The following is a 26,202-nucleotide window of genomic DNA, read 5'->3' as shown; positions in this document are numbered from 1 at the left end:
TCCATCGAAAAAAAACAGATGCTGCTTCTTTTCTTAGTCAACACGGAATTTGGCAAAATAGCCTCCTAACCGTTTAGAACTGCAAAAGTGTGGAATTATCTTCCAGACCAAGTGACCAGTATTATTGGAAGTTTGCTTTCTTTTAAGACTTAAGTTTATTTGGCAATTTCTAATGAAGATCACTTTCTAATTTTTGTTTTTAATTCTTTGCGAAAGCAGTCTAAGGTTCAATTTATTTTTTATTCTTTTTTGGTTGAGTGGTCCGCAGTGAAAGCAATATCCGTTCCAGAATTTCTTCAGGCTCTATGTTATATAACAGAGCTGTGCGTTATATAATTTTTATAATACAAAATATTTCCAGTTTAATGGGCTGGAACTAAACCCAAAAGCGTTCATCGCTTTTGTAAAATTTTGTGCGCGCACCTCCGGCCAGAGGACGTTTCTGGTGAAGTGACCGCGTACATTAAGAGGGTTGGAAACGAAGAACAAAGCAAAACATTCCAACATGGTGGTGTCGCAGCAGAGCAGTTATGCCCAACTCAAGGATTTTGATTACTAAACTGATTACCTTGGGCATAACTGGTTATAATTAGTTAAATTTTTCTGTTTCTTACGCGGTTTATACTCACTTACTGCTTCCTTCCTGCTTCTTTATCTTAACATTTTCTGAATGGCTAGCTAGCTTACACAATTCGGCTGGTGTCTAAAGATTTCAAGAATAAACTTGTTTTGCCTTCTCATACCTCAAAACAACAAGAAAAAGAAAATAAGAAGAAAAGTAACTTGCATAAAAAAAGAAGCTCATAGCTTATATGTTGCTTAAGTATATTTAGACTTGCTATAGTTACCTGGATATATAGCTAGATCTAGATTACTCACTATCACAAAGATGTCGTCAAAGGTTAAAGTTGCTGTAAGAGTTAGGCCACTGAACAAAAGAGGTAAATATAGTTAAATGTAATGAAATTAGTCTGCTTTGATAAAAGCATCCCTATATAGCTAATTAGTTCCAGATCAACCATAACCAAATTAGGAAGTGTACAATGTTCTTAAAAAACCAGAGATGTTGCCAATATAAACTATTATACGCCTGCCTGCACAATGAAGCGTATCAGGTTTTTGAAAAAATTACAGATTTATTAACTTAACTTTTCCCTTTTCGCCCTAAATATCCCAGAAAATACAAAAGCATTTTTTGTTTGTTACCAAGGCAACAGAATAAAGGCATTAATTAAGTAAGACCACCATTGGGAATATGTCATGTATACGTCTTAAAATCATTGGAAAATATGTTGGTGGGTCAACATGATTTTTTCCCCAGGATTTCAACATCTGCAAAATTAAATTAGTTTTCAGGAATATAAAACAACTTAGCACCACTCTCCATTTTTTTTCAACTTGCGTTTTTTTATAACCAAAATGGGTCTGCAGCACTTAAAAATTAGAATTTTTTTACATCAGCAATAAGACTGTCAACGTGAGACACATTTCAACAGATTTCCGTCGGCATTGTGTCAGCAATATTTTTTTCAACTGGCAATAACTTTTATCATTCACCTTTTATTAGGGCTTAACCCCTCATAAATTCAATGCATTGATCTCCTAAGACAATGACAAATGGGAATAGAGTACAAGTCTTTGACATACCTTCTGGATGGTGAACTTTGTTAGGTTAATAGTTCATTGGCTTTTTGTGTTTCGAGATGAACTCAGTAGGTTAGGGCATCATTATATTGTATATTGCAGAAGTCGCTGGTGACATGCTTCGAAAATGCTTGTCACCGGCACAGTTTAACATGAGGCAAAATTGTACAGGAGACTCAATTGTTAGAGTCTTCACAGAACGCCTCTCCTTACAAAACCGAAGGCAGGGCTGACTTATTGCATGCTGTGCCCTGTGGGAGAAGGAACTTAATACGATATACAATTATTATTATAAATCATGGTACCACAGTATTTCTGTAGCCTAAATGGTTTTAGTTAGTGATAACAACTAACTTAATAAAAATCAAATGTAATTATTTTGTAGCCGCAATAAGTAGGAGTAGCTCAAACAAAACCAAAATATTGTTATTTAAAAATTTTACAACAAAATTAGGTTGACAATTTTTTTAACCTAAACCTGTGGATGCATTTACAGGCAGGCAACAAAAAACTGTCATCATTTTTCACAGACTCTTTTGTTAAGAAAATATACAAAATAGATTTTTGTTACAAAAAATCTTTGTGAAGCTGGGTATACCTCCCACTAGCCAGGAGACCAGTGTAATTTTCCTTACTACCTGGAAATCAAAATAGTTATGGTGAGAAAAATTACGCTAGGTCTCAAAGAATTTTTTTGCAGTCAGAATACTGGTCGTGTTTTTTGATTGGTTAATTCTATTGTTCTTCACCCACATGGTCAATATCGGCAAATCCTTTGCTTTGAACGCAAATAGCCTTACTTACCTAAATAAATATAATTAGTTCTTGATTTAGGAGGGTATGATGTAACAACACTGACTTTGTGCTCATTAGTTCATTGTAATTTGGGGGTTTCTAAGACGTGAATTCAATAATTCCGGATTTGCTCTGGCATTTGTTTGCGTCTAAGCTTTTATCTGAGAGAAACTAAATTTGATGTCCTCAAAGAAAGCTTGTTAACTAGGCTATCCACTCACCCCCTTTGCAAAAAGTCTGCAAAATTGGGATAAATTTGTCCGGTATTTGTAAAGGTTTTCGTCAGATTTAACTGTAAATCAAATCATATTGAAATGCAATCAAAGAATTGTTGTTGTACCTTTCAAAGTCATGTTTGTTAGACATTGTGTGTGTGTGTCGATAAACTAAACAAAAATGAACGAAGAAAGATTTTTAAAAAATTTCAAAAAACTTGATAAACAACTTTTATTTTCCACAACATATAAAAAATCATTTTTAAGGTAGGAATCCCTTTTGCTTTATAACATTTTGTTCTAAAATATGTTTTTAGTAATGTTTACCAACATACGTTTTGTTGTAGATGAAGTTTTATCATCATGTCACATCCACTGTCTACTGAAAATGATCGAACCTCCAATATTTTGTTACTTATGGTTTATTTATAATATTCGTAATAGCTTGTATACTTTAGGAAGAACAGTATATTATAATCATTATAGTTGATCATTACATAGCCTCATATTGTTAAAAATAATAGCAATAAGAAGGCTAAAATAACTCAAAAAATATTTCTGTTGTTGTTGGGCATAAAAGTATCCATTTAATTGTTATTACTCTATATATAAATATTTTTAATTAGCATTTTGTTAACCGTTAAAGGTCTATAGTACTTATTTCTTTAACCAACTTGTGAACGGTTAAGGGAACCCTTTTCTGTTCCACATTAATACATATTGTTGTTAAAGAAATAGTTTTTAACAAAGCTTAGGGTTTTTTTGTTAATATATAAAAAAACTTTTGTTTCACAACTTAGCCCTGAATTGTGCTTGGTTAAGAAATTTGTCCTGCTTTTTTTCAATGTGTTATGTTTCATAAGCCTTAGACAGACAATTTAGTGTTTAACCTTGATTAAATATTGATCCTTAGTCTTTAGTGTTAAAATAAGTTATCAACTTTATGAACCACCTGTTCATTGTTATGAATTTGTGTTAATGACAAAATAAAAAAGTTAGAAATATGGTACGATAATATTCTTATATTCAATTTAAACCTTATAACATCTATATATAGTATGCAGATGATAACTTTCCATTAAGAGACTATATTTTACCAAGTATAAATTAACATTTAACCTAAACATTTTAATTTTTGTCCAAATCAATGGTAAATTAATAATAGCTAATTAAAAAATTATCGTTTAACACAAAAATTAAACTTTTTTTATCTCGGTTTTTGTCTTCCATAAAGGAATCTACCACAAATACCTGGTGATATTAATTGTGTATTTACAGTCAAACTATTAGCCTTCAAATGACGTAAATAATTACTGAACAATTTAAATATAAACTCTAACTTCTTGAAATATTTTTCTTCTAAATATATGATGTAAAAAGCGACAAATTTTTTTTTTTTAATTTGGCATTTACTTGGGCAATGACCCATCTATCACTACCAATTTTTATTTTTTTGACAACAAAAATTTAATAATTTATCTTTAAAGTAAGTGATTAAATCTTTTAAATCAATTCTTTCTTTTGCCCTTAAATCACGACATAAGTTCAAATTACACCCATACTCCTGCTAATAAGTAAACAATGTTTACTATTTCTTTCCAATTTTTTTTTTATAAGAGCACACATGGGTCTGTAATTCTTAATCAAGTAATTATTTATTTATTTTCGTAACAGTTCCTGTAATAGCCTAGTTTATTTATCAATAATTATGTTCCATCTTATGGTAAAAAAGAGCTAATAAATTTTTTTTTAAATCTTTTATTCTTGGTCTGCACCCTTTTGTATGTAGTGTCACTCACGTTTGAAAATGACCATTTCACTTTCGTTTAAAAATGACTGTTTAAATATGACCATTTAGGAATGTTATTGAATATGACCGTCTCAAAACGTACAACTACTTATATATTAAAATCTTTTTTTAAAAAAACTTTCTCTTCCCGTTTTTCCATGTATCTGTATTTTTATGTTTACAGAAATTGACATTGGCACTGATGTTGTCATTGATATGAAAGAAGATCAAACTTTCTTGAAAACACCAAAAAATGAAAAGTAAGTAAGACAGTGTTGTTTTTGCAAACTTTGCATTGCTGGACTTTTCAGAAATTACCCTTGAAATAAATGTCTTTTAATTTAATAGCTTTTTACTGAAATTGAATTGAAATCTTGTGTTATTATGCATGTGTTAAAAAGTATTTTAGCAGGGGTAACACACATATCTGAATCTTAGCAACTGTATTTGTTGTGAAGAATGTTTTGAACATTATGTAAATAATGCATCAGTTTCAAAAAAATAATAATTCTGATTTCTTTTGAAAATAGTATAGAGAATTTTAATTATAAATATCCTAGAAGTTTGATCATAAAAATTTCATACCAAATGAATGTTAAGATTTATCATTCGTCCAGGAATAGCAATGTGTTTCAACTGTGCTGACAAACATTTTTATAAGTCAAATTATCATTGCCTGACAATTGTAGTGATTTTTTTAATCCAATCTGTATTTTATTTCATGTGTAATTTGGTATTCTTAAATCTTTCCATAAAACCATTAAAAATACTGCAAGTGTATTCATTTATTAAAGAAGTAATTGTTTAGACATTGTTTTTAAGAGTAACGAAAAATGTCTTTCTGGGTGTCTTGGCCAGCACGTTCTGGAAAGCTAAGACAGAGGGGGGAAGCCACTTTAAAAATGTCCTGAAATATTTCTTTAATTTTGCCTTATTTTCTTGATGTTTTTAATTCATGCAGTATTTGATCTTGTTTAAAGGCTTTTTATAATATTTGTAAAATCATGTAAAATCAATGAGAAAGGTCTGAGAAGACTCAAACTGAAAAAAAAATGGCCTGAAAAATCTTATTTTTTGTTTTGTTTGTTTGCTTTTCCCAAATTAATACAAATTTAAGCAACAAAAGTTTCGAAGTAGAGTTTCTTCATCCACAAGTTTCTTTAGACCATAAAAATAAGCCTAGTTAACAAGATGCCTTCTAGCAGCAACTTGTTTTAGGCTAAAGAGTCTAAAATATGCTGTTTCTGCAGGTGCAGGTAGATTATGGCCCTAATTCAAACCTATAACTTTTAAAACCATTCCAAACTATTCAAAAAGTATACATACATACATATATACCACATTATATTACAATAAAATTGCTTATTTACTTTTCTTTTTTTTATGTTACAATAACAGAAAATCCAAGAGGGTGAGTGGTCTTAAAATATTTACATAATATTTTCGTTTAAAAAAGATTTCATGCATCAATGTTTCATTATTTCCTTATTTATTTGCAGAGTTTTGCTTTTGATCACTGCTTCTGGTCAATGGATAAAAATGATCCAAAATTTTCAAGTAATTTTATTATTTTTCCTTAAGTTATAAAGTTACTTTCAATGTTGATGTTTGATGTAATATACATTACTTTACTTGAACAGGTCAAGAATATGTTTTCAAATGTCTGGGAACAGATGTGCTTGAAAATGCTTTTAATGGCTATAACGCATGTATCTTTGCGTATGGTCAAACTGGTTAGTCCTTTTGTTATTGTTGTTGTTTTGTTTTTTCACCGTTCAAGTTTGTTTTGTTTTACACCATAACAGTTAATTAGTTTTAGCTATTTTTATTCCTTATTATAAAAGCCTAATGTAACAAAACAGTATTGTAGAATATTCTACAAGAGTTATTGCGAAAGAGTGATGTCAAAAATGCCCATACCATAAGACTCAATAAAACTGTTTCTTATAATAATAAACCACTAGCTGTTAGCACATGAAAAAAGTATTTAGAAATTTATCGCTACTTGCAACAACCTTTCACTCACAGAGAGACAAACAGTGAGCATTTTATTATATAGAAAAATAAATTGAACAATACCATGGTTTTCTTACATGTTTAAGGATGAACGATTTTCTAGCTTTGAATTTCATTACCTGTTGTTTTGAATTATAGGTTCCGGTAAAAGTTACACCATGATGGGTACTTCTAGTGATAAGGGATTAATCCCAAAAATTTGTGATTCTCTTTTTGAGCAAATTGACCAAGTAAGCTTTATTTATTTATTTTTCATAAAAAGCGTTGTAGCTTTTAACCCTAATATATATTTTTTTCTAATTACGTTACAGAATAATGATGAAGATATCTCTTATAAAGTTGAAGTATCTTATATGGAAATTTACAATGAGAAAGTTCGTGATTTGCTCTGTCCTAAAAGGTAACGTAATCAAGTAAAATTTCCATCAACCTTGATTAAAGGCAGTGAATGTTGTAGTGAAAAGAAATTGCTCCTTAGGTCTACTAAAGATTATGTAAAACAAGTAACATGTATGCTGTATTTAACTGACGTGCTGTGTTGTTATTGTTTTTATGTCCCCTTTTTGCAGACATTTGTTATTAAAAAAATAACTACTAGATTAATCAACTCAAAGGTTTTTCTCTTTTTGTTAGTTAAGGTTCCGTTCAAGTTTTCCAATTATGTATGTTTTTTTCCCATATGCTTGCTTATAAATTTCGTTTGTAAGTAAACGGTGAAAAATGCCTATCTGCCTGTGACAACAACAAAAAAGCATTAATTTTGCCTACTTTTTAGTGACAAACACAGTTTAAAGGTTCGAGAGCATAACATTCTTGGTCCATATGTTGATGGCCTGTCCAAGCTTTTAGTAAAGAAGTTTCAGGTAAAAGTCTTTAGATTTCGAGAGGAAAATACAGAATATACTGGTCAGAGTTGACTGTCATGATTAAATACAATTTCAGGATATTGAAAATCTGATGAGTGAAGGAAACAAATCAAGAACAGTAGCTGCGACAAGTATGAATGCAGAAAGTAGCCGATCGCATGCAGTATTTACTGTGGTCATGACGCAGTCGCATTATGATGAAATGACAAAGGTAGGCATTGTACATCCTTTGTTATGAATATTGCAAAAACAAGTTAAAAACTTTAACGTTGCCCAACAAGATAAGATGAATTATTTTTTATTTTTTAAAAAACAGTGACAAAACTAAAGTTACAATTACGCAAGGCAATTTCATGCAGTATAATGGTGTTGTTTAAGTTTTGTGTTTGAAAAATAAGAAAAGTCTGTGTCTAAATAAAATACCCATAACACAAGAAAAAGCACACATCAGAAGAATTCACCAATATGCATAGCATATATTTAAAAAACCATACCTGAGCCTGAGCTTATAAGGATTTACTGATAAGAAAAATGTAATACTTGTAATACCAAGTAAAATAAGCGTACTGTTCTGTATCAAAATAATTCTACAATGTTTTTTTTCCAATATAGGCCACTGGTGAGAAAGTTAGTAAGATCAGTCTTGTCGATCTTGCGGGAAGTGAACGTGCCAGCAAGACAAATGCATCAGGAGATCGTCTTAAAGAAGGATCAAATATTAATAAGTCCTTAACAACACTTGGTCTGGTTATATCAGCTCTAGCTGATCAGGTATGTCTGTTTGTTGTCATATTTTACAGACACTTCAATTTATATTTTTATTTTTTGTTGTTAACATAACGTGGATCCAGTATGAACTACGAAGAAAAAAACATTTTATGATGTTTCAGGTGCCATACATCTATTTTAAAGTATACCAAAAATGTTCATAAACTTATATGATGGACTAAATAAGTCTCTTTAGATGTGTAAAACTAAGAGAATATAAAGTGAATAATTATCGATATTACAATGAAACTTAAAAGATATAATTGTGCTAAAATGATGTTATCATTCAACAAGGGATTATGTCTGTAATAAAAATAAACATTTTCGTGATATTATATTGCTTCTATTGGGTTGCTTCCTGTATTTATGCTATATTGTATGCAGAAAGAAACAAGAAAATAAACAATATGTTACAAATATTGAAAGGGGACAGTTATAAGATTATTTCATGTGACTTAAAAAAAATTTTTTTACTCCTGATGATTTAGGCTAGCGGTAAAGCAAAACAAAAGAAAGCTTCTTTTGTGCCTTATCGTGATTCTGTGCTAACATGGCTTCTAAAAGACAATCTGGGTGGAAACTCTAAAACAGTGATGGTAGCTACATTAAGTCCATCTGGTGACAATTATGAGGAAACTTTATCAACCTTACGATATGCTGATCGAGCAAAGAGAATTGAAAACCATGCTGTGGTAAATGAAGATCCTAATGCAAAGGTATGCTCATGTTTCGTGTGTTGTATGTTCGTATGCAATGGTATGCTTATGTTTTGTGTGTTGTGTGTTCGTATGCAATGGTATGCTCATGTTTCGTGTATTGCGTGATGGTATGTTGGTATTTTCATGTTTTATGTGTTGTGTGTTCGTATGCAAAGGTATGCTCATGTTTCCTGCATTGCGTGATGGCATGTTGGTATGTTCATGTTTTATGCGTTGCGTGTTGGTATGCAAACGTAAGCTCATGTTTCGTGTGTTGGGTGTTGGTATGCAAAAGTGTTATATATTGAGATTAAAGATGAATATTCATTTGGGCAGTCAAAGATAATTGTTACACGAATTTGTTTTCATTTTAGTTAATTCGCGAATTACGTGAAGAGGTAGAAACTTTGAAACAGCAGTTACTTGCACGTGGTATGCGCTCTGAAAAACAAGGGCTACAGGAGCAGTTGGATGAAAGTGAAAAATTGATGCAAGAAGCATCTCTTACTTGGGAACAGAAAGAAAAACAAACAGAACAGATCCACCAGGTTTGTTTACTTAAGGTCTCCATATTGTCAAGTTTTAAATGTAATTCAATTTAATTTATTTTTTCTAACCTAATAAAAAATCACTGAAAATACATTACAAAGTGAGAATACCCCTATGTTATAAATCAATTTTTTATTTTGTGAAAACTTCAATGTTTAAACTTTCAGGAGCGTCACAAGATTTTAGAAAAGATGGGAATATGTGTTCAAGATTCTGGCATAGCTGTTGAAAAAGGCCGTTATTATCTAGTCAACCTAAATGCTGACCCATCATTAAATGAAATGTTGGTGTATTATCTAAAGGTCATTGATTGTAGTATCATTTTTTTTGATTTGTATTATTTATGGTCTCTGAAGTTCACTTCAGGCAGGATGAAGAAAAACCTTATAACTTTATGTCTAAGCAATCTAAAAAAATAAAAATAAAATAGTCTGTTTACATCTTTTTAAATAACCTTGTTGTTTTAGGACCATACAAAGGTTGGAAGGCCTGATGCAAATACAATCCAGGTATTCTTAGAAAATAGATGTTATTGTAATAAAGGTTGCTTTGACTGCAAAATTAGCCTTTGCAATTCAATCTGTACTGTAGATTTATGTTTGCAGAAATTGCCATTGTAGCTTTTAAACTCTGATTTGTTAGGGTCTGATTAAGCCACTGTAGTTTACTTTTTATAACACCAAAAGTTTGATTTTGATTTCAAATGCATTTTTTAAATTTTTGATTACTTTTTGTTTGTCATCTTTGTGACGATTTATCAATACAACGAACTACAGTGGTACAGTGGCTAATATGTAATACAAAGAGCTTTATTAATTTTTACATGGTAACAAAAACTATTAATATACTGGACCTTTCTTGTTAGGACATTCAATTAAATGGTCTTGGTATCCTTTCTGAACATTGTATCATTGACATTGAAGAATCAGAAGAAACTGCATACCTCAAACCTTTTGAAGGTGCCAGGTATGATCTTGAAAAATCTTGCTATATTTATGACACTATTTTGCAAGTACGACCTTGATAATGATAAGCATTTGTTAATTTATCAGAATTTCTAATATAAATTTGTTTGCCTCAAAGAAAAATTACCAATGTAATTACATTATTTGACTGGCAGCATCTTTCTCAGCAATCTCCAAATGCTTACGTGAATTAAAAAGATTGTTGGTTTATTCAACTTTTCTTAGAACATGTGTCAATGGCCAAGTCGTGACTGACAGAACAATGCTGCGACATGGTGATAGAATCTTGTGGGGAAACAATCATTTTTTTCGCATAAATTGCCCACATCCACTCCCACCTGCAGGTAGCATTCAAATTGTGACCTCTGATTTTTGCTATTTCTTTTGTCTACGAAACAAACTATAAGTCTAAGCTTAGCTTATCAGACAATATAATTTTGCCATCATCTCAGTTTAAGGCAAATTTTTAAAGGCAGATTTCTTTATAAAAGTTTGCATCAAAATACAAAACTGCATATATGGTCATTACATTTTGCTAAAGATTTGGTGTCCAATTAGCTTCGTGGAAATTTGCTATAAAATTCAGAATTTTTGTTTACACTCATAGGAAAAGTCTACCTTTTCTTTGGGAATTCTTCCTGTAAAAAATTCTTCTCTAACTTAAAGCTATTTCTTGATGTTTAGGTTCAGAGCCTGAAGAAAAAATAGATTATGATTTTGCACAAAATGAGTTATTGTTAAATGAATTTGACTCACTAGGAGGTATGAAATCATTTATTTTTTTGTAAACAGTAGCAATAATTTTATGTACAAGTTCATGAATTTTATTTTCTGCTGTTGTTAGACTTTTGTGTCAACATGTTTCTGTGTTTGTGTTGTGGAGTTGGGTTATATTAATATGTGCACAATTTCATTCACTTTCATCTTCGTTACAATTAATTCTTCTTTTCTATTTGTTATATGTTATTTCGATATTCCATCACTGAGCACTGCTCATATTATAATATCACATCCCAGACTTTTTATAGTATGTAAAGGGTTTTTGTTTCATACAGCAAGTTTTCTTATCCATCAGTTTTTGTCATTCTTATTGCACAACTCCTTCTGGTCAAATTGCATTGTTGTTGCTGCATTATACCACACACAAACAAGTTTAAGTGCACATAGCTTCAAAAGTTAAAGTTTGGTTACGTTGTATCGGTCAGCAGAAGATTGTAATCATGCAGTGCATAATGTTATTGTTATTGTTGATTGTCGTTTTCATAGTGAAGGCACCATGTTGGCAAAATGCCATGGTTGCTCGTAGAAGAAAATTTAATGGTAACATTGTTTTGTAACTGGTAGCTCTTACACATAAATTTCCACGTTATGATCTATGTCTCACAGTTTTAGACAAGTTTTTTTACCTTAATATTACCTTGAAAGGACAAAATTACTTTAACATTACCCTAACAAGCTTGTATCGTTTTCAACAGCTCATATAATTTTCAACATGCTTACTAATGCTCTGGACTTCCTCAAAGGTCATCAACCTGACAATCTGTTTTAAAAACATTAGAACAAAGGGAAATTAATTTTACTAGTTCTTTCCTTTTGTAACTTGCATACAAGATATGAGTGTTTTTATTGCAGAGCCATTACAAGTTATAATACAGCAATTAGAGGAACATCATGAAAAAGAGAAGCAAGGTAAAATTAGCTTTGTAGAATATCTTGTTTATTTTTTATTTGTTTTTGTTTCAGTTTTTAAATTTTGTTTGAAGACATATTTACTGAGAAGAAATACGACTTCATCGTTACTACATTTTTGTCACATTTCTTTATTACCATGAGAATGTTTAAACACAGACGAATTTACTGATACTTTTTTTATGGTTGCTACCATGTTTTTAATTATTTCCATTTTAACAGGAGCACTTGATCAACAGAAAGAAATGTATGAACAAAAACTAGAAGAACTACGACGAGAAAAGACACCAGATTCCCTAATGACTGGACGAGCTAGTTCTGGTTATGTTTCGGAAGACAGGCTCATAAATACTCCACAATCTTTTTACGATAGGTGCGTTTGTATAAAATGTTTCATGTACCTTATTCAATGGCGTATAATTACAAATTTTGCTTTTTTTCAGTCAATTGCTGTATGAAGAAAGTTTACGTAGGTTACGAGAAGAAGTCATTCGAGCTAATGTTCTTGTCAGGTACCCTTTTTATATAGTTTGATATTGTGATTGAAACCATCTTCGTGTGTGCATTCTAAACCGTTTGAAAGAAGGTTTAATACAACAATTAGACTTCAGCTAGTTGGTTTGTTCATCCTAAAACGCACGCATAACTTTGAAAATTCTAAACAATAATAATGCTCAAATTTTTTATAAAATTTATCCGATATTGTAAAAGCCTAAAAAAACGAAATTGTACGATGAAATATGCTACAAGCGATATGGTGGATAGTTAAAATAAGTAAATAAATATGCAGAATTAAATGTTTTTCTGCTTGCTTAAACGAGGATGAACAGTTACCTAACTGTGGCTGACTTGTTGAAATTCAATTTTATATAAATTGGGTCAGGTAACTTTTATTTGTTGGTTTAATTTTAATTTGGATTGAATGATCAACTTTTTATTTACTTGTTTTAGGGAAGCAAATCAGTTAAGCATGGAAATGAAAAAAGACACAGAATTTGCTGTCACTCTTCAAGTAAGAGAAAACTTGTCGGCACTATAAAACTAAATAACTAGTCAGTGGCCCGTGGATAAATCCACTGTTGTGTCCATCCTTTATCTACCACATTTTGTTTGTTTCTCTATTGCGGTTACCATTTTGCGTGAAAGACAGACAGACATATACGGGTATTGTAATATAGATGGAAAGTTAGCACCAAAGTTTTCCATTTTACAAGTAAAATAAGGTTGAAAAAGAATAAAAAGAATTTGCCTTACTGATAACTTAACATAAAATTTTACCCCAATACTATCATTTGCCAACGTGGTCCAGCCTGTATGGTCATTTTTTTTTGTCAACTGCATCTCTATATATAGTTTCTTTTGTAATATTGTGAGAATAAAAATATTTGTGTGTTTGTTGGCAAATGTAGTAACTGTATTCGTAATTTGAAATTTAAACTGCATGAGTAATCTATATACAATCAGCAAATCTTGTGCAAAGATCGTCACAAAACTGGAATTTTAACCCACAATGCACATGATTCTTCAAGTAAAAGTGTAGGTTGACTTTCAGATATGAATGCCTTTCTAGATTCACAGTTGCCTAAGATCTAGGAAGTGTTGCAGATTATTTCAATTACTGTGCTTTGTGGTATTAAACATTTTGTTATCATCCTTTGTAGATACCTACAGCCAGTTTAAGTCAGGGAATGAGCAGAGGACCACTAACCAGTGAAGTAGCTGTTGTTGTAAAAAGCAAGTCTCGAGGAACACAAGGTTTGCTTACATAATTTTGTGTTTTATAAATACGTTTCGTTTAAAAATTGTTAATCAGTATTAAAAATTTGAGCATATTGTTTCTGATATCACCACTCAATATTTTTTATTTTAAATGGTTTTAATTTTGAAAGAATAGTAGTCTTGCCTTTTCTTTGTTGTTAGGTTTTTTAAAGTAAATAGGAGCTCTTTGTAAGCGTCAGGACCTTCACTGATGGTATCAGTGGGGAATAAGCGTTTTTGTAGAGTTGTAAAATTGTTACACTGTTTCACTATTACACTGTTGCACTATATTTTTCTGTAGTTTGGTCTGTGGATAAAATTGGTAATAAAATATATGACATGCGTGATGCTTATCAAAGTATTGTAGAGAGTGACCCCTTGCAAGGTGGAAGTACTGATACGGTAAGTACTATTTCAGGAAACTTACTTGAGTGACGTTTCAACAGTTTTTTTGAAGTGTTTTGGCAGGGTATTAGCTTGTACCTAAAAAAAGGTATAAAGTGGTAAGTAGTTAAGGATGTTAAAAAAAATATATTATTGGAAAGCTTATATTTCATAGAATATTTGTTATAAATAAAAAATATAAATTTTTAACTTAAAAAATAACAAAGGGAAAATATAAAATAACAAACCTTTTTTCCTCAGTTATTTCCTAATGAAATTGAATTTGTTTATCTTGATATCTCAAAACCAATATTTGCTTGATACCCCTCTCAGTTTTGCGCTAAAAAGTACAAGCATTTATGCATATAGACGAAACTGAAACAATGTCTGTACTTTTCTTAAAAATGAATTGCTTAAATAATATTATAATAATATATAATATATATTATATATTATAATATTATATACAGAAATTCCCTGTTGAAGTCTTTATTTTTTGAGAAATTATTTAAAAAAAAATTCTGACAAACACAATTTTATTTTTAGGATGACATAGATGATGGTTTATTCTTCGAAATAGAATGTCACACTCTAATAGGTGTAGCAACTGTTTGGTTAGAATGTTTATATCAAAATGTACCGTTAGATTATTCTGCACCAGTAATTAGTCAACAGGGAGAAGTTTGTGGCAGACTATCTGTTGAAATCAAACGATTACAAGGTGAAAATAGCACATCATCTGTTTTTGCATTTTTTGCTTTCGCATTTCTCACATTCTTCAAGGTGTTTACAGGACCTAATAACAGTACACTATAGTACACTATATGTACAAATTAGATGAACTGATAGATTATGCTGTATATAAGCTTTTGTAAACAATGTATTTAAGCGTAATGGAACTTCTCTTTAGATGAAAATGCTACATTGTCAATAGATGGTGACAGTTTTAGTGATGACGAGGATAACGAAGGTTTATCTCTTGGAAGTTCAGTTAAAGTTCAGGTGAGAAGGCTAATTTGGATCACAATTTGACACTAACTGTATATAGTACATGTGTTTGAAGTTTGAAGTGAGAATTTAAGAAAAAGTGTGTGTTTTGTAATACATTTCTTTACCTAAATGATGCTTATTTGGTCCTTTACAGTAAGCAACAAATACCATGAGGAGCCCTCATACAATCAACAGAGATGAAACAATGTTGCATACAATAACAACTTTTTACAATTTTTATTTAAGATCACCATAAAAGAAGTGCATGGTCTACCACTTTCACTATGTAACTACGTGTTTTGTCAATACACATTCTTTGATCAAGGATTGACTGTAGTACCTCCTTTAAATGCTGCAACTTCCCCAGTCTCATCAAGTAAATCTAATTCAATGATGTTTGATCACACAAAGGTAACGTTCTTAGTATCCCTTTCTGTTTTTTTACTTTTTACTCCATATCAACAACGTGTGAGAATGTTTTCTATGTTTTGAAATGACAGATGACCGAAAATACAACTTGCAAAAATAATAGTTTTATCCAAATCTAGTTAAAAAACCTTGCCTTTGAGCAGTATCCTTTTTTGTTTGTTTGTTTGTTTGTTTGTTTTTTGTTTGTTTGTTTACTTGTTTGTTGAATGTTTCATACTTATGTTAGGCAAAAACTATGTATCTTCTTTTAATTTCTTTTGTTACTTTTTCCAGATGTTTGTGATTGATATCGAAGAAGAGTTTCTCGATTATGTGACTGACGGCTCATTGGCAATTGAAGTTTATGGAAACAGAAGTCGTGGTTTTGATCAAAAACCAAGCCCGATAGTCACCCCCACAGAAAATGAAGGAGAAAAAAGCATGGTGGATAGGTTTGTGTTTTTACTGTTGTTTTTTTTTTGTTGAGATTTTCAATAGAAACAACATAACTTTGTATGCTTAGGAGGCGATAGTGACATTACTATTCAAAAACACACTGTGTCATATTTAGGCGAAAGAATGTCCATGTTAATGACTTCTTTGAACGTTAGACAACTTTTAAAACGTAGTCGTTTATCATTTGTTTGTTTGTGTATGTTATTTTTGTGAGGGTTTTTGTTTTTATTCTTTTTGTTGTTGTTGTTTTTTTAAACAGATCACAGCTTCAGCAAAGTTTTGAAAGGACGAGGTAATTTACACCAGCCTGTCCCATTCTCGTCTTTCCATGAATTGTGATTTTTCGTAACACACCTAGCTTTGTGTAGTGTAACATTGGCTCGTAACAATTAACTGGGCTTTCCAAAAGTGAAAAGGTGTTTTCTCCATACTTTTTAACAAAAGTCACAGTGCATGGAAAGATATATTTTTGTTTTATGTTAACCCCTCCTATATTTTCTTCCACAGACTTCTACTCAATGATTATATGGTGCCCAAATCCTTTGCAGCAATTCAAAAGAGGTAACGGCACACCCCACCACACCTAAAACACTACCAACCAACCTTTAACTTACTTAAGACACCATCAGCATATAAACCAACCTTTAACCTTGAAAGAACTATTTTCTCTGGTTTCCACTTTGATTATTTTTTTAAAAATCTGGCATACACTTTCAAAACTTTTTTTACCCCTGATTAGTTTTTGATTTAAAAATAGCCAGCTAAAATTTCGTTAAAAATATTTCAGATATTTCTCCAGGGTTTTTCTACCCAGTGCAGGTAAAAATATGGTAAGTACTGGGAAGCTTCGTTTTGAAACCTTAAATGTATATCCTTGGTATTCGAGAAGTACTTGATTATCACTAAAGTAATGTCGCAGTTAAAACAGCTGTTTTCTCTTAGAAAAAGGATGTCCCAAAAAATGTCCGAAATTTTTCACTGAAAAAAAAGAGTAATCCCTGAGATCTTTTTATGGGACAGCGTTGAGGAAAATACAAGTGAAAAATGTTCTTTCAACACTAACAGAGGTCAGCATTAATCAATAAAAGTCTCTTTTAATCAGAAATTAACATTTATTAATACATTTTCTTAATGCTATGAAAGCGTGAGTTCGATCAACAGCATGCAAAATATTATAGTGCAATGTGCCAACAGATTTGCTTTCAAACAAGTTGTGTTGTTATGCCTGTTAATGAACAACATAAAAAAAACTCAGTGTAGTGAGCAAGCAGGTTGAATTTCAAATAATAGAGTAGTTGACTTCAAAAGTCGTTTCATTATGACTGCATTTTCAGCTGCATCACAAAAAGCCCCCAAGTTTTGTTGTTAGCATGTGTGCACTTTAATAAAACAAGAGATTTTGTGAAAGTGCGTACATTCTAAGAACAAAACTCTTGAGGTTTGTGTGCTGTGGTCAAATGACGACAAATCTTTAAAACATGACCAGGAAAACCTTTCATGCTGTATTTTTAATGCTGATACCAAAATAATTAAGGTTAATTTGTTTGAACACTATCTCACTAATCGTATACTAAGTTCTTTTAATTTTTAGCTTATTAACATTTTGTGATTTCATAATTCATGACAATTTTTATTTTCTCTACCTTTTTCTATGTTTATTTGTTGTTGTTGTTTTTATATTTGAATTCGTTGTTGTTATTGTTGTTTTTGTTGTTGTTGTTGTTGTTGTTGTTGTTGTTGTTGATGTAAAGTATAGATGTAAGGCGGGTTTATATGAACACAAAATTGTCTAATCGGCTGGACTGCCCTGCTATTTTAATTTTGTTTTCCAAATAAAACACGTCACCTGGCCTAAGTGGGATAAATTTTCACATAAAGCATGCTAAAAATAGCAAAACCTGATCACGTGACTTATAAAGCTTCTTTTCCAGTTTAATGAGATGTGAGATTGCACAACTAAATTTCGCCGTAATGAGCCAAACCAGTGTGCAAGCTTGGACATTGCACCCCATATGAACACTGCCTTAAATTGTAGTAATTTTAGTGTATTAACCATTTCAAGTATCATTCAGATACGGAGAAAGAAAATATGTGTCTCTGAGTATTACTATCGGTACGGCCAATACCGTAAATGACCATATAACCACCAAACTACACGGGGACGAAACGAGAAAATATGCTTATATTAAAACTCCATCTGTTTAGCGAATATAAATGTAGTTAATAGTCCTAAGTTCTTGTTAGGAAAGGGAAACATTTTTAATTGGTTGTTCGATTGGTCATTTATGGTAAGTTCAAAAATTATTCTGTACCATCTATACCATGCAATAAATTTGACATTCTATTTGTTTCAATTTTTGTCTTACCTGGATTTTTACTCTTAGATGGAGAGAATTAACCCGCCGTCTCGAGTTATGGGTAGAAATTCACGAGCTGAACGAACAAGGTTTCTACTCTCCTGTCGAGCTTCTCCAACGAGAAGGACAAGAAGCGGGTGGTGTATTCATGTTACGACAGGGTTATTCCAGACGAATCGTCGTTCAATGCGTCGTTCCAAAGAGTGGTGCTAACGGTTTGTTACCTGTTGTGATTGAATCGATCACAAACATTGCGCTGGGTAGTGTTACTGTGCGTGGTAAAACACAGAAAGGCTTGGATAGCTACCAAGAGAGAGATTTACAAACGTGAGTGTTGTTTGCTTTTATTAAACTGAAAAATACGTAGCAGTAGATATGTACGCCCTGTTTTCCTTTTTACGCCCGGCCTTGAAAGCGTTAGCCTTTGCATAGCAGCGGAAAAGAGCAGGCGTTAGATGTTTGCATAACGTCTTATTTTGGTGTATTTTAGGTTACGTGATAGGTTTTCAAATTCAGTGATGAAGAGAAGAGAATTTCTTGATCACCAAATACAAGAGATGATCAATAAGTCAAGTAAGTACCAAGATGAACCAAGTGAGTCACCATACTCAAACTAAATTAGTTATCACACTAAAAAATTGAAGTGTACTTCGGACATGGTGAAAGAAATTTTATTACTTCCACCTTGACGTTTTGTTTATAAGTTATTCGATGTGAAAAAGACCGACATTGTTCCTGAACAGTGGAAGAGGGTTTGAATTTCTTTACTCTAAAAAGCCTTGACTTGCTGCTGATGTTATTGATCATACCGACTGATAGCCTTGTGGTAGAGCGTTCGCTTCCAGTGCGGGAGGTCTGGGGTTCAAACCCCGGCCGAGTCATGCCAGAGACTATAAAAGTGTGGATCTATCCTTTCTGCTTAGCGTTCAGCATGAGAATAGGATTGATATATTAGGCGGTTGTCTAGTTGAGCGGCTGCTGTGCTTGCATGACTTTTGTAGCTTAATTGGGAGCTTTAAATGCGCTAGGACCCCCTTCGCAGGACCCTCGTTGATAGAAGTACCAATAGGAACTGAAGAGGCTATCCTGGGCTGTGGTTAGTGGATTATCCGCGTTTGTCATACCAACGCCAGTGCGCGAAAAGCGTGACCGTAGATGCAGCCATAAAGGACGTTTAAAACATTTTCATACCTTTACTTCTTCAGCATGTGTGTTATTGTATGTTTATTTTTAGATAAAACACAAGATGATAAAGAACATGAAGGAATGTTGATTGATCAGTGGGTTTCTCTTACAGAAGAGAGAAATGCAATTCTGTGTCCATCATCTGGTAGTGGTGTTCCTGGTGCTACTATGGACTGGTATGTGGAAAGCTATAATGTTTAATAAAAAAGAGGTGTCCCTTTTCCCACTGAATTTGCTCAGCAAAAGTTGTTGTTTTTTGTAAATTTTGCTATTATATTCAACCCGACAACCTTTAACACTGAACCTAACAATCTTTCTTGTTTTGATTTTTACTTATTGTTGTTTTTTGTAACTGTCTTAAGTACTGAAGATACTGAATAGTGAATTGAATAAGCATGCATATCACTCGTTATGGTTTAGGAATCCTTTACCTGGCATGGAGAAACATGTTCCGGTTATATTTCTTGATCTAGATGGTAAGCGTTGTTTACTATTTTTGTTTGCTTGGTTTGTTTGTTTGTGTATTGGTTTGTTTGTTTGTTTACCTGTTAAACATACATCCAAACATAGCAAGACACTTGATTTAGGTAAGATAGAAAAGTAGTTTATATCTCCATATCTCCTCACGTTTTATTTTTCAGACAATGCTTTAAGTGGATGTGCAGATATTGATGCTGAACCAGCAGGACACCACTCTTTTCTTTCTTTCGAACAGTCCGACAGCATCATCGGATTACCTATACTTAAGTATGATCAAAAACGTGTCACTGCTACGTCGTCCTGGGATTCCTCCATACATGATTCCGTGTACCTGAATCGAGTCACGCCTAATACAGAACGTGTTTACGTCATACTCAAGGTTGGTGTAAAACTTGTTGTTAATGATGTTTGTAATTACAATTTGATTCCAGCTTCTTCATTTGTTTGATTTGAACATCAGTGATGCGTGCTCTTTCAAATCTTCAACTGTCTTTAGTCATCTTTAGGTGCTGCTTCGTGTATTAAAATAAAAATTTGGAATAATATAACTCGAGTGACGTCATGAAAACGGAGGGGTGGTTTTAGAGTATAACTAAAAATTGTTTGTTTCTTAGGTTACGCTACGATTGAGCAGTCCAGCGTTAGTGAATGTTATTTTACGTAAAAGGGTCTGCGTAAGAATTTACAAACGACCAAGCTTAAAGGATAGCTTGCGAAAAAAGTTTTGGAGACAGACGGTATGTAGCCTAAATATTTATTTTTATATCTGCATTGTGGCAAGAGTTAAGTTGTTACTCAGATAGGTTAAAAAACGCTGCGTCAAAAGGTTTGAAATATGGTCAAAAAGTTACTTCACTAGAACAAGATGAACACTGCTCATAAAAGTGAGGGAACAAAAAAAAAATCGTGGAAAATAATTTGAATTTGTTTGCTGTTTTGGTCTACGTTTTAATCATCGAGTTAGGAAAGTTGTTTACTGGTTTTTATCAAAATTCCTTTTTACTTCTTGTAAGTAAGAGTCACCCTGAAAAATAACTTGAAGTTTAAAATTTCCCATAATTGGTAAATCCACTGGTGAAGGTTGCCAGACGTTCAATTACACGTTAAAAAATTATTTTGGTCAGAAGAAAGTGCATTCGTACACCTCTCCATTGTCAGGGGGGGGGGGGAGTAAACAATATTTACGTCTTGTAAATATTTTGCGAAACTGCAACATTCTCTTCTCGCGAAATTTCTGACAGTAAAACATCATTTAGTTCACTTGATAGGTTTGCTTTGTAGTTTTTATCGTGAGTGTATCTTTTTTAGAATGTACCTACAAGATGTGGGAACACGTTTGAACTTATATCACACATTCCAAGGGTGAGTTTCTTCACATGGCATCACATATCGTTTTATACCTGGGACGTTTTCAAACACTGTCATTGGCACCCCTTTGCGCACTCATATGGAAAAAATACCTCAAAACGAATGATAGACTGGAAAAACTCACAGCATTTTCAAGCTTAAAATTAAAATTTTCTGTACTTCTACGTCAAACAGGATCGTCTATAACTCAGAAAAACTATAGTACGAAGAACGAAAACGTGCGCAGTATAACACATAACAAGCCATAGCATATCATAGCAAATGTTAACGCCAAATCCTCTTTGTAAAACAGCCCCTGCAACCTTTTTAAAATTTAGCACTGAGTTAAACATTCATGCAAATATCAACTACTAGTGTGTTTTTTTGTTTTTTGTTTTATTAGCAATCGGGTGAACAGACGGAAGAGCGGGAATCTCTAGCTCAAAAAGCAGCCATTCAAGTAGTCAGCGGTGATGGTGAAGAATTGATGGACAGTGACGCTATTGAGAAATACAATAAGGGAATTTCTCATGTGGAGAACATTTTAAATCTACATAAGCTGCGGCAGGAGGTTATAGTGAAAGAAAAATTAGCGGCAGTTGGTCGCTCCAGCAAATCTTTAACTGCTCGCAACATGAGGAAATTTGCGAGCACACCGAATCTCTTCAATGCGGTATGTGAATACGTTTTTGTTCTTCTGGAAAGTGTTGTAAAGAATAATTTTAATGTATTCGTAACATGTTACCGTATTCGTAGTTTGGTTTTAATATGATTTTCGCGAGATATTTATCGAAAAAAAAATAAAAAGAATTAATTTTCGCGAAGTTAACGAGTTTTAATATTTCGCTTGAGTTAGATTTCGCGAAACAAACAAATTATGACGACATTTTCTTTTTTTTTATTTGTGCTGTTTTTCAAGAACATAAACTAGAAACTGCTAAAGTTAAAATTTACACTTATATTTGTCCTAGCTAAATCAAAAGAAAAATTAGCGTAAGTCCTTTTCAAAGAAGAGAAAAAAACTTAATTTTTCGGGAAGTAATTCTCGCGAACTTCGGCAATAGTAAGTCTTTTAATAGTATTCGCACAAAATAAAATAATTTCGCGAAATTGACAAAAAATTCGCGAAAATAAATTTCTTAGGTTCGTAAAATTTAAGTCACGACAAATCTGCAACTGTTTGTTATTGCATGTCAACTTTTTTGTATTTTATTACCTTTTAAATATCACTGTCTGTTTTCTTTTAGCCAAGTATGTCTAACCTGTGGAGATCTAATAACTTTCCAGTACGTAAGCTAATTTGAACCCTACTCTTTTGATAAGAAACATACCTTTTTGATAAGGACTAAATTATTGTAATTTGAAAGAAATTTCTGAACTCTAAGAACCCTTTACGTTGTTGTCAAAAATTTTTAGCGAGTACAAGTCAATTTACTTTTTGAATTTCGTAGTATATCGCCTGCTAGCTGTCACCTATAATATCCACCCCATGGTTTTTATAAATATGTTTCTTATAACTGATCACATTGCATGTTGAAATAATCACTAAGGAGAAGGTTTTTAGAACTAACGCTGCTCTATCGCAGAGATGATTATGTCTCTGGGATTAAAAGTTAATTTTATCACCAATGTAGTTTTTGAGTATTTATCATGTTTTGCGCTCTTTTCTCTTCTTTAACCCAAGAACTTTCTTGTCAGTAAAAAGTTTTAATTCTAATGCTAATTTTATTTTATTTTCATCTTCAGTCAAATAGTGATTTAAATAACAGTGAATTGGGGCCGCCGCCTACGAATGGAGAAATTAACGGTAAACGACCTATTGATATGGTAGGTGGCTTTGACTAATGTCTTTTAACATTTCTTTAACTATCGTTTTTAACACTTCAATTTTATTTTGTGCGGTAACCTTAATGGAACGTTTTTTACAGAAACAACATGGGCGTGCACATTGTACAGGACTACCACAGAACATTCTAACCTTAAAAAATTGATCCTTCTTGGGAAAACTCGGAAAATAAACCCTTCTTAAGAAAACCTGGAAAATGCACCTTTCTTAGGACACTTGCAAAACGAAACCCTTCTTAGGAAAAACTCGGAAACCGAACCCTTTTTGGGCAAACTTGGAAAACAGACCCTTCTTTAAAAAAAACTTGGAAAATGAACCCTTTTCAGAAAAACTTGGAAAACAGACCCTTCTTTAAAAAAAACTTGGAAAACAAACCCTTCTTAAAAAAACTTGGAAAACAAACCCTTCTTAAAAAAAACTTTGAAAACAGACCCTTCTTTAAAAAAAACTTGGAAAACAGACCCTTCATTAAAAAAAAAACTTGAAAAACGAAACTTTCTTGGGCAAACTTGGAAAACTTCTAAAAGTCGCTTGTTTCATGAGATATAATGAAACTATATTTTGATAGTTGAGATAGTACAGTACCATTTATTTAGTTAAAATATTTCTTTAGATCGTTAATATTTTTTGAGTTTAAGACTTTAGTTTAGTAGGATATTTCTTAGGTAGCACAAGGATTTTTTTTTCGTAAATAGTGTTAATTACAATTTTACAATGCAAAGACAACTAACTTTCAGATTATTTCCAGTCATAATTTCTAGCCCTATGAATTAAACGCTAACGCATATATCGTATATATATCGTATCTATATCGTTTGTTCAGTATGTCACTCTCCTAGAAAAAACTCTAAAAAATTCTCAAAAATTGCGCTAATGCCGAAAAATCTTTTTTCGAACATGTTTAATGGATTTTTAATTATCAGCTTATGGGGTCGGCTTACAGAATTTATTAATTATTGAAATTTCTGTTCTTGTTGAACAGCTCCATGAAAAGTTCCTTGAATTTAGCTTTTGAAAGGAAGTGGCTTCACTTACTAACAGTTTGCAACTTTGAGACTAACTGAAAAATAATTCTCCTCGATCAACTTGCTGTGTTTTTGTTTTAATAGACCAACTGTTATATTTACTCATTTATTGACCAACTCGGTTTACTTAAGTTCTTTTTTTTTGAAATGTGCATTCGTCTTCCGTCTGTTTTCTTAGGTACGGGCTTCACGTGCGAGCACCGGTGGCGAATTCCTACGCAATAAGAGAAATCTTACTCCGCAAAAGAATGAAGCACGGCACAGTTTTTACGGCTTCGAAAATCGTCCAAGCGAATCGTCTCCCCGACTAACACCTAGAGAGGTGACGATAGATATCGGTGAAGACAGGCCGCAACCATCTCCGCGTGATATGATACCTCGTAATTCGTCCATGTCTGCAATGATAAACCTTCACCCACTTATCGAAGATGACGGACCTGGTTCGCCAAACTCACCTAAAGATAAAGTTATGTTTGGAAATACGAAAGACACTGACACGGAGAGTAAACTTATAGACTTATCAAATAATAAAAAACAGGAAGATGGAGAGCAGGTAACAACCACACCACGCTCTCTGTCGGAATTTCCAACAGATGTTGTGGAACAGGCTAATCTTGAACGATCGCGCCTCATAAGAAGAGAAAGTTTACGAAAAGTGAAAGATCTCCCTCTGCCCGAACAGGGAGTAACTCAAGAAACCGTTGCAACAGTGGAGAGTCCTAGAGATCCTGGAAGTCCTCCGCCTGCATTAAAGGTGGGAGATGTTGTTCGAGTCAGTGAAACCATGGAGGGACAAGTCCGCTTCTATGGCCGCACGCAGTTTGCTGATGGCGTGTGGGTGGGCATTGCGTTAAGTATACCAGACGGTGAGTTAGATTTTGTTTAAGAAAAATACCTATAAAATTAGCGGTATTCTGTCTGTCTCTGTGCAAAATGGTAATGCAAGTAGCGAGACACACAAAATGTGGTAAATAAAGGATGGGCGATCCCGTGGATTTTTCCACGGGTTGACGACTAGTATATTTATATTATAATAGATTGTGATATATTTGCTTAGGTTATTATAACTTTGATTGCTATTTAGGGAAAAACGATGGCTCGGTGAATGGTGTAAGTTATTTCAACTGCGAGCCATTACATGGATTATTTATTCGTGCAGAAAAGTTGGCGAAAAGCTGATCAAAAATACGGACCAGCGACCCTTTTTGTTAAGTTATATCATACATGCAGACCAGAGCAAATAAAATTCCGGTCTGTTGAATATATAGTATCCAGACAACCCGTAAGCTAGATACAGTATTAGAAAATTCTCATTTTGGTTGGAGATAATTTTAGTGGTGAAATGTTTTTTGAATTTGAATTGTAATAACTATTTCTACTGTGCACTCGTTTCACTGTACAAAACAAAGAAATGTTTCCTTCTAATCAAGTATTGCAGCATATCGAAGTGTACTCGCCTGCGTTTACATGACACCATACGTAAAGTATTAGTTCCAGATAAGCTTCACTGTATATCAACCAACCACGGCACTTTTATTAATATTTTATTATTTGTATTATCTTAAACGCGCGTGTGTGTGTCCACGGATGCGCGTATTCATGTATTATACTGAGAGTATATTATCATTTTCCTCGAACTTTGAAGGCTCAGTTTTGTATTCGAAATCTTGAACCAGGGACGTGGCCCTCTTGCAATCAAAAATTCGTTTTAGTCTTATTTATGTAGCGGTAAATTAGTTTTCGAAAATATTATTAGTATTTTCAACCTCAGTTTCAGGATTGATGTGCCAGCGTGAAATAAAATTTAAAATAGTCGTTGGATGCGAGTCCTGGACCCGAGGTTGTGAGTTTTTTCTCTTCTATATGTAATGATAAATTATAATTGAATTCTGCCCTACCTTATTTGTACTAATCAATTTTAGAATTGTAACAACTTTGTTACCAAACCTTAAAAAAGATTATAGTAACACAA

At 32.7% G+C, this 26,202-nt stretch overlaps 1 protein-coding gene across 5 annotated transcripts; it reads left to right on the top strand.

Annotated features, from left to right (window-relative positions):
• Positions 1 to 468: 468 nt before the first annotated feature.
• Positions 469 to 26,202, top strand: LOC130646981 (kinesin-like protein KIF13A). Of its 5 annotated transcripts, XM_057452671.1 has the most exons (42): positions 469 to 941; positions 4,628 to 4,703; positions 5,842 to 5,854; positions 5,943 to 6,000; positions 6,084 to 6,176; positions 6,598 to 6,689; positions 6,771 to 6,859; positions 7,235 to 7,322; positions 7,402 to 7,536; positions 7,938 to 8,096; positions 8,582 to 8,809; positions 9,166 to 9,339; positions 9,508 to 9,642; positions 9,808 to 9,849; positions 10,206 to 10,306; positions 10,531 to 10,649; positions 10,990 to 11,067; positions 11,572 to 11,625; positions 11,938 to 11,994; positions 12,217 to 12,367; positions 12,438 to 12,506; positions 12,946 to 13,006; positions 13,656 to 13,749; positions 14,054 to 14,154; positions 14,683 to 14,857; positions 15,047 to 15,138; positions 15,373 to 15,537; positions 15,829 to 15,986; positions 16,250 to 16,282; positions 16,498 to 16,551; positions 18,375 to 18,674; positions 18,838 to 18,920; positions 19,582 to 19,708; positions 19,953 to 20,008; positions 20,174 to 20,391; positions 20,627 to 20,749; positions 21,321 to 21,374; positions 21,763 to 22,032; positions 22,607 to 22,645; positions 23,106 to 23,186; positions 24,409 to 25,096; positions 25,315 to 26,202. In XM_057452671.1, the coding sequence occupies exons 1-42, from the start codon at positions 890 to 892 to the stop codon at positions 25,407 to 25,409; spliced, it is 5,130 nt and encodes a 1,709-aa protein (XP_057308654.1). In that variant the 5' UTR covers positions 469 to 889; the 3' UTR covers positions 25,410 to 26,202. The 5 variants fall into 5 exon arrangements, with proteins under 5 accessions (XP_057308654.1, XP_057308655.1, XP_057308657.1 ...); XM_057452672.1 differs by lacking the exon at positions 16,250 to 16,282; XM_057452674.1 differs by lacking the exon at positions 16,498 to 16,551.

Source organism: Hydractinia symbiolongicarpus, chromosome 6, assembly GCF_029227915.1.
Source record: "Hydractinia symbiolongicarpus strain clone_291-10 chromosome 6, HSymV2.1, whole genome shotgun sequence".
Taxonomy (NCBI): domain Eukaryota; kingdom Metazoa; phylum Cnidaria; class Hydrozoa; order Anthoathecata; family Hydractiniidae; genus Hydractinia; species Hydractinia symbiolongicarpus.
This window is presented reverse-complemented; position numbering and strand designations above follow the sequence as displayed.